Here is a 13,374-nt window from a genome sequence, read left to right as displayed (position 1 = left end):
GGAGTGGTGCTTTTTTTTTTTTACAGAATACCCCATAGGTAAAGATTAATGCCTGACAGCTAACGAGGAGCAGTTTAGACCTTCAAAAGCCCTTTCATTTTGGTCCTCCATCACAGCTTGGGCCGGCCTCCTTCTGCGGGACAAGATGACGAAAACGAGACGAAATATTAATGGACTTATCAGCAGAACGGTTCTGTAGGCCGTAGGTGGTTTGTGGTGTATGTGGTGTGATTTCTCAAGGTCTCAAGTCTTTCTCCTGTCATTAAGAACATAAAGGACTGAGGTTCATGTATATATATATATATATGAGGTTCTCGTTGTATGAGGACTGCTAGATCCTTTATGGTTGATATGTAGTTTTAGTAAAACAAAGGTGAAAAACCAACCTCAGGTATTAGCATCTACCAGTTTGTTATCCACTAGAGGGAGATGTTGGCCTGTTAGCACTAAATTCAGTCAAGTCAAGTCAAGTCAAGAAGCTTTTTATTGTCTTTATAAGACAACGTTTCTCCAGGACTAGGATGCTACATAAAACAAGGACAGAGCTAAGGACTTAGTAAGTTAGTCCTAGATACATAAAGTGCATCTGCGTGACCTGGTGTACACAGTGTGAGACACAAGACAAGAAGATGGTGCAGGACAAAAGACAACGCACAAAAGCAGCACAGATACAGCGTACTGTACATACTGTATGTTCTCTAGTACATGTGCAGAGATACTGGAATGAACACATTAGTATTATAGCAGCAGTTACATGAGATATTGTAATGTATCGTGCAAAACAGAAATCGACTGAAACGTGAAAGACGGAATGTGTAAAGATCAGAAACAGTGTGTAAAAACAGCATGTAAACAGTTTGACATGGTGGTGCTGTAGACACGGACGTATAGAGGATGTGAATTCCTCCATGCCACAGGGTTCTGGTTCGGATCCTCCGGGAAAAAGCTCAATAGAGACAGACATGAGAACATGACATGAGGTCTCTCGTAGTTATATCTACAGTATGTTGATATCTAAAGCCTCACCTGGTTGATTCAAGGTAAAACAGCAGGTTGTAGGGTTAAAGCTCGTCTACTAATTTATAATCCATTCCGTTTGTTCTGTTGCTCCTCCCATCAAACATTTCTTACCGTAGTATCAGTTATAATTAATACGCCCTTCATTTTAAGGAACACAATTAAGATTTATTCAAAATGCATTAGTTTTTAATCTGTTATATAAAAAGAGGGGGGGCACAGTGTCTTAGTGGTTAGCATGTTCGCCTCACACCTCCAGGGTTGGGGGTTCGATTCCCGCCTCCACCTTGTGTGTGTGGAGTTTGCATGTTCTTCCCGTGCCTCGGGGGTCTCCTCCGGGTACTCCGGTTTCCTCCCCCGGTCCAAAGACATGCATGGTAGGTTGATTGGCATCTCTGGAAAAATGTCACCTAGTGTGTGATTGCGTGAGCGAATGAGAGTGTGTGAGTGAATGAGAGTGTGTATGTATGTGTGCCCTGCGATGGGTTGGCACTCCGTCCAGGGTGTATCCTGCCTTGATGCCCGATGATGCCTGAGATAGTTCGGATAAGCGGTAGAAGATGAATGAATGAATGAATGAATGAGACGAATAAGTGCCGTATTAGTGATAAGACACAGTAAATGTTGTGTTTTAATACAGTAATGAGCCTGAAGTTATGTTCTGTTTAAAAGCTAAGGTTCTATCAAACAGGAAGTGCTCAGACTTTACATATAAATTATACGTCACCTAAATAAAGATGAACATGAACAATAAGAGGATGAGGCTTGTGTCATCTTCTAACACATTTCTGCCCGAGTGTGTACTAATCTAAACCCAACCGAGTCTAAAACATTGACCTTAATGGAAATACACTGTTTTGCAACATGACAAAGAATAGATTTGTACCTGCAGTTAATCCAATTAATCCTCACTGTAGATACAGGAGGTTAGACTGTGAATTCATGCTCAGTGGTGTGCAGGAGAGCAGATTAATTGGGCTTGACCTTAGAATACGATTCAATGATTAAACACTTCTTAACACTTTTCAGTCCTTAATTAGCAAAGACTAAAATCCCACCTTACTGAAGTATTAGTACCTTGTTCCTTCCCTGGGCAACATCTGGTATCTCTAGCAGCTTTGCACATCTGGATCTTGAGCACAAATATTTGTTTCCCTCCATCTTTTTGTCAGTCCTGATCATTTAGTTTCTGTGTCTCTGTTGATTAAAAACATTCTTTACAACATGATGCTACCACCACCGTGCGTCACCGTGGCGATGGTGTTCTCAGGGTGAAGGGATTCCACTAAACAAAACTTTTCTCTTTTTGGTTGTTTGTTTGTTTGTAAATGTTTTTTGCTTAGATTTCAGGGCCATGTGGTGTAGATTCATGACATATAATCCCTGTTAAATCCAGTTTTACACACATCCATGTTCATTTGGAAAAGTTCAAGAGGAGTGAATTGTTATGCAAGACATTGTGTGTCGTTATTAATAGTGACATCATTCTTTTAATAATTACACACACACCACACACACATACACACACAGACACACACACACTTACACACACACCACACACACACACAGACACACACACTTACACACACACCACACACACATACACACACACACACACTCTTACACACACACACACACACACACACATACACACACACACACACACACAACACACCACACACACAGACACACACACACACACTTACACACACACACACGACACACACAGACACACACACACTTACACACACACACAGACACACACACTTACACACACACCACACACACACACACAGACACACACACACACACTCTTACACACACACACATACACACACACACACACCACACCACACACACAGACACACACACACACACACACTTACACACACACACACGACACACACAGACACACACAGACTTACACACACACACGACACACATGACACACACACACACACACTTACACACACACAAGACACACACGACACACACTTACACACACACACACCACACACACACACACACCGCACACACTTACACACACACTTACACACACAGACACACACACACACACACACACACACAGATAACAAAAATCCATTATAATTTTACTCCTCTAATTGTGACTAATGAGCAAATTGAGTAGAATAAATCACATATTCCACGCTGTCCATCTCTATCAGTGCAGTAATCCAGCAACTTCCTGCGAGTCAATACTTCTCTGAGAAGCAAATACATCTACATACTCTCACTAACCGGCCTTCATTTGTCTAATAATTGCTTTGCTAGTGTGCAAACAACGGCTGCTGATAACGGCTTTAACACCACAGAAAGGCAACATATGCTTAGTCCACATTACTGTAGGGTGAGTGATTCCAAACACACACACACACACACACACACACACACAGTGAAGAGGTTAAAAAGGCTCTGCTATCTGCTCTGTCCGTGCAGCGGTCTGTCTTATTGTCCTGGGAATAACCTCCTTTTGTAAGGATAACAGCCTCCTTCACATAGACAGCTCAACAATGCAGATCCATCCCTCCATCCCTCCCTCCCTCCCTCCCAAACTTCCCTCCTCCTCCATCATCCATCCTTTCCTCCACTCTCACTCTCTCTCCCTCTGTCCTTCAGTCATTTTTCAGATGAACGGATTTTAAGGAGACGAATAAAATTGCTCATGCTGTCTTGTCTGACTGGGAAGGGCTACTGTTTTTTTTTTTGTTATAACATAGAGAAAATCTTTGCAGAATAATAATAAGACTTATGGAACAATAACCTACATTTTTAACTAATATTACAAAATGAAAAGTAAATCAGTGGAATAGTTCTAACGTACGTCTTGCAGCTCGAGTTAATCACCAACATTACAGTAAACCATTTCTTTCTTCATATCACCTAAAAAAAAAAACACTTTAATGGGATTAAGTCTGTTTTTAAGTTTAAAATTCTGCTAAACAGCTTCTTTGTGTGCAAAGAACATGACGAATATTATCTTCATTTTTATTGTTAATATAATTTTTACTGGCTTCTAGTTCATGTTAGGATTCAGTATTAGGTATATTTTTAATTAAAGGACACGTCCATCCCATTTTAACTGCTTCTCTGGGAGTTTGTGTGTTTGTGTCCTTATAGTGAGATTAGTCATTTGTATGTGTGAGTGTGTTTGTGTGTGGGTTTGCGTGTGTGTGTTTGTGTGTGTGTGTGTTTGTGTGTGTGTGTTTGTGTGTGTTTGTGTATCTGTATCTGTGTGTGTGGTGTGTGTATCTGTATCTCTGTGTGTGTGTATCTGTATCTGTGTGTGTGTGTATCTGTATCTGTGTGTGTGGTGTGTGTATGTGTGTGTATTTGTATCTCTGTGTGTGTGTATCTGTATCTCTGTGTGTGTGTATCTGTATCTGTGTGTGTGTGTGTGCGTATCTGTATCTGTGTGTATGTGTGTGTGTGTGTGTGTATCTGTATCTGTGTGTGTGTGTGGTGTGTATGTGTGTGTGTATCTGTATCTCTGCGTGTGTGTGTATCTGTGTGTGTACAGTATGTGTGTGTGTGCGTATCTGTATCTGTGTGTGTGTGTGTGTGTGTGTGTGTATCTGTGTGTGTACAGTATGTGTGTGTGTGCGTATCTGTATCTGTGTGTGTGTGTGTGTGTGTGTGCGCTATAATAATAATTTTTTGAGATATGATATCAGGACAAATCTGAACTCCATTACTTCTCAATCTTCATCTCTATCAGTTAAACACACAGAAAGTCAGAATTAATCACAAACTCTGAACAGAAACGAGGCTCTCAGTAATAGCCGCCTCGCCTCCTGCCTCGTCTCCTTACACGCAAATCCCTCGCTGATCTACTATGACAGAGAAATATGTGAATTGTACATGAACACAGATAATAGATGTGGCTCCTTCCATGGGGTTTATACTTTTGAGTAGAACGCAAAATAGAGAGAATCTCAACAAAGTCAGATTAGAGCAGAAACCCTGATTTCTCCTAAATTCCTGATCCTTATCTACTGCTGTTGCTCCTCTCAATCTCCAGAACTTCCTGAATTTTCTCCTGCTTCCACAATTACAGAATCCCAAAAACCCAGGACTCACTTTGCTTTAGTGGATCATCTCAGCTGCAGATTTGTACCTAATATCTGCTGCTTTAATCATAAAGGAATAATTTGTTCCTGTTCTTGAGCCTGTACTGAGTCTTAACCGTGTTGATGTTTCACACACACACACACACACACACACACACACACGTCTGACATACTGTAGTGTCTTAGATTCTAAATGTTTTATGCCTTTTGTGTGTGTTGTCTTACCAGCTACAGAGTGAAGTTCTACACAAGCTTGGTCCAACAGCAAGATATACATACATATATCTCACTAGGGGTAACTGGTGACCAAGTCTTGCTCTTACCCCATCATGTTGGTTTAAAGAGTAACTGTCTGGACCTCATTTTATTATTATCTGGTCAGTGAAACCTCAAAGTGTGGTCATGAGCATAAAAAGATTGTGAAGGACCTAGTAGGATCTACTAACAGATCTCTGGGTAAAGTTCTACCTTGTTCTGGCTTGGTACTGGGAAAATCTACCACTATATCTGATGGGAAGTTACAGCGATCTCACAGAATTTAGCATCAGATCTCAGGAAAGACTTCCATCTTAGTCCTGCCATTACAGTGTAAGAATCTACCATCAGCATTTACATGTCCACCAACCTCCTGGAAGCATCTGGAAGCATCTTTAATCAGATCTCTGTGGAACCTAGCAACAGATCTTGGTTTGACTACCACCTTTTGCTGCAAACTACAGTACTGTACACTGGGAGAATTGATTACCAGATCTCATAGAAAACATCTACCTTTCTCCCATAATAATGCTCTGGAAGCATCAGATCTCTAAAGAACCTTCATCTATGACCAGTACACTGTATTGTGAGAATCTGACAACAAATGTTTAAAGGTAACATCCACCTTTTCTCCATATTAGAATTAAATTAGATTCAAAATAGATTATAGTTCTTTACAAATACCAGAACACATCAGTGATTCTACATCAAGTCCAATAAAAGATTAATAACTAGTTTAGGAGGGAATTAGAACCAAGAGTCCAAGGGGATCTCTGAAAAAGGATGGTACCACCATCATGTTACACTGAACTGAGATGTTCTACACCAAGAGACAGCTTTATCTAGAACCTTCATACCATCATTATGGACTTATTTATAGGGTAATAGAGTAATAGGTACAATGTGGGTCTCAGAATGTAAATGCCATGTCACTGGGCTTTGGGTGGAGAGTGAAAAAGAATGATGTAACTCTGCTATTGCCGGTGGTGCAGGAAATAATCGTGTTAAGGCAGGAAAGCGAACGGCTCCGAGACGTAACCACCTTTTCATGCTGAAGAAAAGAGTCGGCGTTGAGCACAATATCACCCAATTTGTGTGAATTAAAGATTGAGATTAAAGCCGCAGAGTTCTTACGGCTTCCTTTCGAGGCATTTAATAGAAGACGTGTGCTTCCTATTTTAATCTGCTGAAGCCTTGCTAATTACACTTAAAAGCTTGGCGGCGGATGTTAGTGCCATGACGTGTGAAGTCTAAAAAATAAAAGGCTCTGTGTGTGTCTGTGCCTGTGTGTGTTCTGAGTAGCTATTGAAGTGAATGTAGTCACGTCACCGCGAGACTAGAGTTAAAGTGTTCGAAAGAAAATAGTCAATTGAAGACATTAAGTATGAATAAATACCAGTAAAGAACAGGAGGAACTTGTGCACAGATACACACACACACACACACACACACACACACACACACACAGATACACACACACACACACACACACACACACAGATACACACAGATACACACACACACACACACAGATACACACACACACAGATACACACACACAGATACACACACACACACACACACACACACACACAGATACACACACACACACACACAGATACACACACACACACAGATACACACACACACACACACAGATACACACACAGATACACACACACAGATACACACACACAGATACACACACAGATACACACACACACACACACACACAGATACATACACACACACACACACAGATACACACACATATACACACACACAGATACACACACAGATACACACACACACACACACAGAGATACACACAGATACACACACACACACAGATACACACACACACAGATACACACACACAGATACACACACACACAGACACACACACACAGATACACACAGATACACACACACAGATACACACACAGATACACACACACACACACACACAGATACACACACACACAGATACACACACACAGATACACACACACACAGACACACACACACAGATACACACAGATACACACACACACACACATACACACACACACACACAGATACACACAGACACACACAGATACACATACACAGATATACACACACACGCACACATACACACAGATACACACACAGATACACACAGATACACACACACAGATACACACAGACACACACACACACACACACACACACAGATACACCCCCACATACAGATACACACACACACACAGATACACACACACATACACAGATACACACACACAGATACACACACACAGATACACACACACAGATACACACACAGATACACACATACACACACAGATACACATACACAGATATACACACACACGCACACATACACACAGATACACACACACAGATACACACAGATACACACAGATACACACACACAGATACACACAGACACACACACACACACACACACACACACACACAGATACACCCCCACACACAGATACACACACACACACAGATACACACACATACACAGATACACACACAGATACACACACACAGATACACACACACTGATGCACACACACAGATACACACACACACACAGATACACACACACACACACACACACACACACACACACACCCCCACACACAGATACACACACACACAGATACACACACATACACAGACACACACACACAGATACACACACACAGATACACACACACTGATGCACACACACAGATACACACACACACAGATACACACACAAACACACACACACACCTGTATTGCCTGCATCAGTGGCAGTGATGGTAAATCAGTTTTTTTTTTAGATATTTGCACATTTATGGGCACTTTAATAGGCACACCTGTACATCCATCTTGAAGTAATTTAAATTAGCAAACAAATCCTTGAAGACTAAACACCCATAAGCATAGTGTTTGATTTTCAGATATGTATTTTCTAAACTGAATTAAATTCAGATACTCATACAGCGCACTTACTGCGGAGTTTTCTAGAAATATTAATACGTCAACATTCTGTTTTTAGCAACGTGTCCCACGTGTATTTCATTAAACTCCCTAGACTCAGCATGATCATTAACAATCTAAACATCATTTACACAGGAACAGACAAATTACCGGAGTTTTTTTAGGGGTGCCAATACTTGCGCATCCCTGATTAATATATGAAAAACATAAGAAAGTGCTCCAGTTGTTGCCCTGATATTTCATATCATGTGACTCGTTTTAATTCTCATGCTTTAATGGCTTTATTCATGTCTCATAAATGTGAGCAGTCTGCACATGAAGAACACACAACACAACACAAGGACACACAACACAATGATACAACCACATAGTTCTTCAGAAATAGCAATCATCTGTGTAGCATGCGTTGAGAGGTTAAATGTCCGCCTTGGGGACCTGTCAATCAACAGATTCATGAGGCAATTAAAATCCCTGCACGGAATAACATTCACTAACAATAGCTCTAGATTATAGATTACATCATTTAGAAATTTAAGAGGATGAATGGTCACATTTCTTCTCTTGCTGTAATTAAGCGTTAAGAAGCACAAACTGAACGCTCATAATCTTCAGGGAAAGGTTCAAAAAAAAAGAAACAGACTGCTTTGTGTCAGCGACTGTAGAGGAGGTTATAAGTGCAGATCTTTTTAGTTAAATAAAGTGCAGACAGAAGTTGAACAGAAGACACTAACAATACAAAACATACACAAAAACAAGAAAGAAAGAAAGAAAGAAAGAAAGAAAGAAAGAAAGAAAGAAAGAAAGAAAGAAAGAAACTCACAGAAACCAGAACTGACCTTGGGAAGCTAATGGGCAGCAGGCTGGACATGGTCATGTGACATCCTGGGTCTAATGGGTAGTCAGTGCTGATTTTGGCATAACCATGACACATTGGTGTGGTTATAAAAGCTGCCTGTTATTTAAATTTAAAATTTGCATTTACACACACGCACAGACACACACACACACACACAGATACACAGATACACACAGATACACACACACAGACACACACACAGATACACACACACAGACACACACACACACGCACACACAGACACACATACACAGATACACAGATACACACACAGATACACACACACACACAGATACACAGATACACACACAGACACACACAGATACACACACACAAATACACACACACAGATGCACACACACACACACACACACACAAACACAGATACACACACACACCCACACACACACACTTATGTGAGGTATAAGAGCCTTGCTCAAGAGGACAGAGGTGACAGATTGGTGGATGTGGGATTTGAACTTGCAACCTTTTGCTCAGTAAACTAACACCCTAAACATTAAACTACCACAAACACCATTTAAACAGGACTCCTGCAGGTAAATCAGGTCAACGTTTTCCTTTATCTGTGATGACTGTATTTATTTTGTTAGATACATTCTGACCATGTTTGTTCTTCTTTTTAGATTTCTGTGTATTTGGCACCATTGAACATCATCCTCACTACATGATGCTCCCACCACCATGCTTCACTATGGGGGATGGTGTTCTCTAAGGAATGAGCCTGGGACAAAATTCTCATTTTTATTAAATACTGTATATTTGTTGTAATTTCTTGACAAAGAGCAGAGCTGAACACACTCGGGTCGATCGGCGGCTCTGCGCCGTACGTCTGTCCGTCTTCTGGCTGCGTTTGGAATCTGGATTAACTGGACTAGCGGTTGTAAAAAATTCCTTCAAAATGACTCCCCATTAGAAAAGCTCTTAGAAGCAGACATTTACAGCGAGATATCTAATCAATTAAAGGAAGAAGTGTCGAGACACAGGTGCAGAGTCGCAAACGTTCACTCTCTGCTTGACTGATGCTGGAAATCAACTACAGAGGGAACAGCTGTAGAAAGAAAAGTATAGTTAAAAGACAAAGAACAAAACGTTTCCCGTATGTGTGGGAGAGAAAGAGATAAATAAAGTATGTGAGTTGAAACAGAAAGAGAAAACATACAATGACCTGTTTCCCTTTTGCACTTTTCAAACCATTTTAGGAAAATGTCAGAAATAATGACGGATTTCATGTGGGTTTGATCTCGTGACATCTCTGTCTAAATAAAATGACACGGCGAAAGAAACAGACAAATTAGTTTCAAGCGATAGTGTACAACAAACACACTAATAAACAAATCTGTTTGCTTTCACGTATTATTTACCCTTTATTAAAAGCACACGTGAGGTTTTCCTCTGGAATATTTTATTTCATGACTTCATCATATTTGTGATTCCTTCATTTTATCTGACGGCAAACAGAAATAACTCATATTGAGAAACAAAACATTACAAAAAATATAAGTAAAAGGTATAATAAGTAAATATAAGACATTTACAATGAATTGTAATATTTATACATTCCATTTAAACTATTTCTAATTATTTCAAAAATAGCACATCTCATATGTCAGCAATGCTAAAGTCTGGCCACAAAATCTTCAATCAGTCCGAGGCCTTTTATGATCGCCATGTATTTGGCTTCACCCATTGACATGGTGCTACCACCATCATGCTTCACTTTAATTCCAAGGTCAAGAGTTAAAGAGTTCAATTTTTGTTCTCATCAGAGATCCATTTTGGACTTTGAGGCTGAGACCCAGCAAAGAGCACATAATCTTCTATGAAGCAACAATTATTTCCATAAAATCTGCTCATGGCAGTTAATCAGATCCATGTCCCTGCCTTACAACATGGGTCACAATACCAAGTACACTTGTCAATCACTTCCTTTCCCCACTGGTCTAAATAGTCTCCAGCTCGTTTATGGTTCTCTACAAAACAGCTTGTCGTTGACCTTTCAGCTGACCTCCACATACTGACTGCGATCTCAGGACTGGCACCAGCACCTTATGATCTGCCACATTTAAAACTGTATCGTGTATTATTTTACATTGCATGTTGCACCAACCTCTGAGCATCAAGTAAGGCTCAACGGTGCATCTACCATTTTGAGCCGTCCCACATGTTTAAGTTCTCGTTCTAGACATCACCTAGAACCTGATATAATTAATGAATAACAGCATAACTCATTATACAATATACAATATTTTGAAATATTGTACAATCCTCACTTTGATTATTTTTTCACTGAATGTGGTGTAAGGTGCGATCGGTCGAGTGAAGAGACGATGACGAGGTTTGTGTTTAAAATTTTACAGACGTATCGATGTGGAAGGTGGATATTTTGTCCGCTGGTATCAAAATCATCCAAAACTTGATCAAATCATGAGCTAAGCAAATCTGACTAGTGAGATTGTATATATACTCTGTTTTAATAAACATTACCTCATCAGTTTGATAAAAAAAAGTATTCTACTATTCTAATATCTACTGTGTAAAAATAGATAGCAAAATTTTGTTCAGTTTTATTCAAAAGCTGATTATTCCAGAATATTACTGTGTTTTTCCAAGTTCTTTTTTTTTTTTTTTTTTTTACAAATTCTCTGGACCCAAAGACATGATCTTGTTTGCAAACACACTCTGACTTTTTCTCATATACTAATTAAGTTCTTTGTACAAGCTTTGCATCATCATCATGATCATCATCATAATAATCATCATCAGACAATATCTGTGTCTTCTCCAGGTGCATGTGTGAAATTTGGTAAGTGGTTAATGATTACAGCACTGAGATAAAGTTGACTTATGTAAAGAAAACCCACAACCAGTTTAATTTAACTTAATCCAATAGGTTAGGTTGTTAGTTTCTCTCTAAACTCTTCTCTCTTTTACTTTTTTAAGAATTTAATTCTCATCATTACATTGCTGCGTAGTTCTCTAGACACTTTTACACCAAGACTAAACCTCCATTTTTTTTGTTTTTCTATATGGATTGAAAACACATTTAATAGTTAAAAATCCGCCTTATTCATTGGCTGTGAAACATAGATTTTATTCAACACTTCAAAATATTTTCTGCCGTCTTAAGCACAGATCTCTAATAGAATGTCCAGACATCCATAAAACGTTGCTTCAGAAAAAACAAAAACCTTAAATTGATAAACACGCGATAAATGGAACAGATTTTATTTTACTTTTTCATTTCCTTCCTATTTACACGTTATGTAGACATGATGGATTGAGCCTGAAAACCAACGGGGGGAAAAAACAACAACAAAAAATATATACGGGGAAGAGAAAAATAGATATATATTTGTATAGACCTTGAAGATAATATCTCGACAAAACGATTAACACGATGTGAAAGTTTTCCAGAAGAAATTCTTGCAGCCTGCTTTGCGCTCGCGGGGAGCCAGCATGGGACCGGCAGCGCGCTCCATCTCCATGCGCGCGCCCTCGCTATCGGTGCCGCGAGACACGTCGTCCGAATCCAGAACGTCGTTTTCGGCTTGCGCGAGTTCTGCGAGCAGCTCTGCGAGTGTGTACCTGGTGATCTCCTGTGGAGGAAAACATGCAAAAAAACAAACAAAAAGCATTGTTATTTTATTTTAATTGCGATTGTAAAAATGTAATGCTAAAAGAAAGGATGTAGTCTGAGCGCCTCAGATTTCAGCACCTTGGACAGCTCTATAACTCATTCTTTCTAACGTAAGCCGAAATATCTCTATTTTTTTTTAAATAGAAATATATTATTGAACTCTCTCTCTCTCTCTCTCTCTCTCTCTCTCTCTCTCTCTCTCTCTCTCTCTCTCTCTCTCTCTCTCTCTTGCACTCTTACCTGTTTTCCGGACGGTGCAAGAATCGCCCTCTGAAGGAACTGGCGCAGTTTGGCATCAGACGGCGCGGCTGAGACGCTGCAGACGGCGAGCGCGACGGCCAGGAGAGCCAGAGCGCATTGGATCCGCGTGGACGGCATCTTCAAAAAAAAGTCTGGCTTTGGTGCAAAATAGTTGGGATGAGGAAAAAAAACAAAGAGACGCGTCAGTTCGTACTGCTGTGGTTTCTGGGGTTCTGGGGTTACTGCTTCTGTCAGTTGCC

The 13,374-nt window shown here is 40.1% G+C and overlaps 2 protein-coding genes across 2 annotated transcripts in view; one reads left to right on the top strand and one right to left on the bottom strand.

The window, feature by feature from the left end:
* Positions 1-8,010, top strand: part of ilkap (integrin-linked kinase-associated serine/threonine phosphatase) — a 131,052-nt gene extending 123,042 nt beyond the window's left edge. The window contains exon 11 of the mRNA XM_060888274.1: positions 7,995-8,010. The gene's annotated coding sequence lies outside the window, so the exon portion shown is untranslated. The remainder of the gene's footprint in view (positions 1-7,994) is intronic.
* A 4,436-nt stretch (positions 8,011-12,446) lies between these two features.
* On the bottom strand, positions 12,447-13,374 carry sst1.1 (somatostatin 1, tandem duplicate 1). Its single transcript, XM_060888278.1, has 2 exons — positions 13,115-13,374; positions 12,447-12,833 (listed from the first exon to the last, which is right to left on the bottom strand). Exons 1-2 carry the CDS (start codon positions 13,250-13,252, stop codon positions 12,627-12,629), a joined length of 345 nt encoding a protein of 114 aa, XP_060744261.1. The 5' UTR covers positions 13,253-13,374; the 3' UTR covers positions 12,447-12,626.

Source organism: Tachysurus vachellii, chromosome 15 (assembly GCF_030014155.1).
Source record: "Tachysurus vachellii isolate PV-2020 chromosome 15, HZAU_Pvac_v1, whole genome shotgun sequence".
NCBI classification, from domain to species: Eukaryota; Metazoa; Chordata; class Actinopteri; order Siluriformes; family Bagridae; genus Tachysurus; species Tachysurus vachellii.
Note: the sequence above shows the minus strand (reverse complement) of the source record. Positions and strands in the feature narration are given on the sequence as shown.

Bases quoted from the DNA above. Each gene is read 5' to 3' on its own strand.
- sst1.1 (XM_060888278.1), bottom strand. From the start codon at position 13,252: ATGCCGTCCACGCGGATCCAATGCGCTCTGGCTCTCCTGGCCGTCGCG. The intron at 12,834-13,114 runs GTAAGAGTGCAA...TTTCCTCCACAG, and splicing joins TTGCACCGTCCGGAAAACAG to GAGATCACCAGGTACACACT.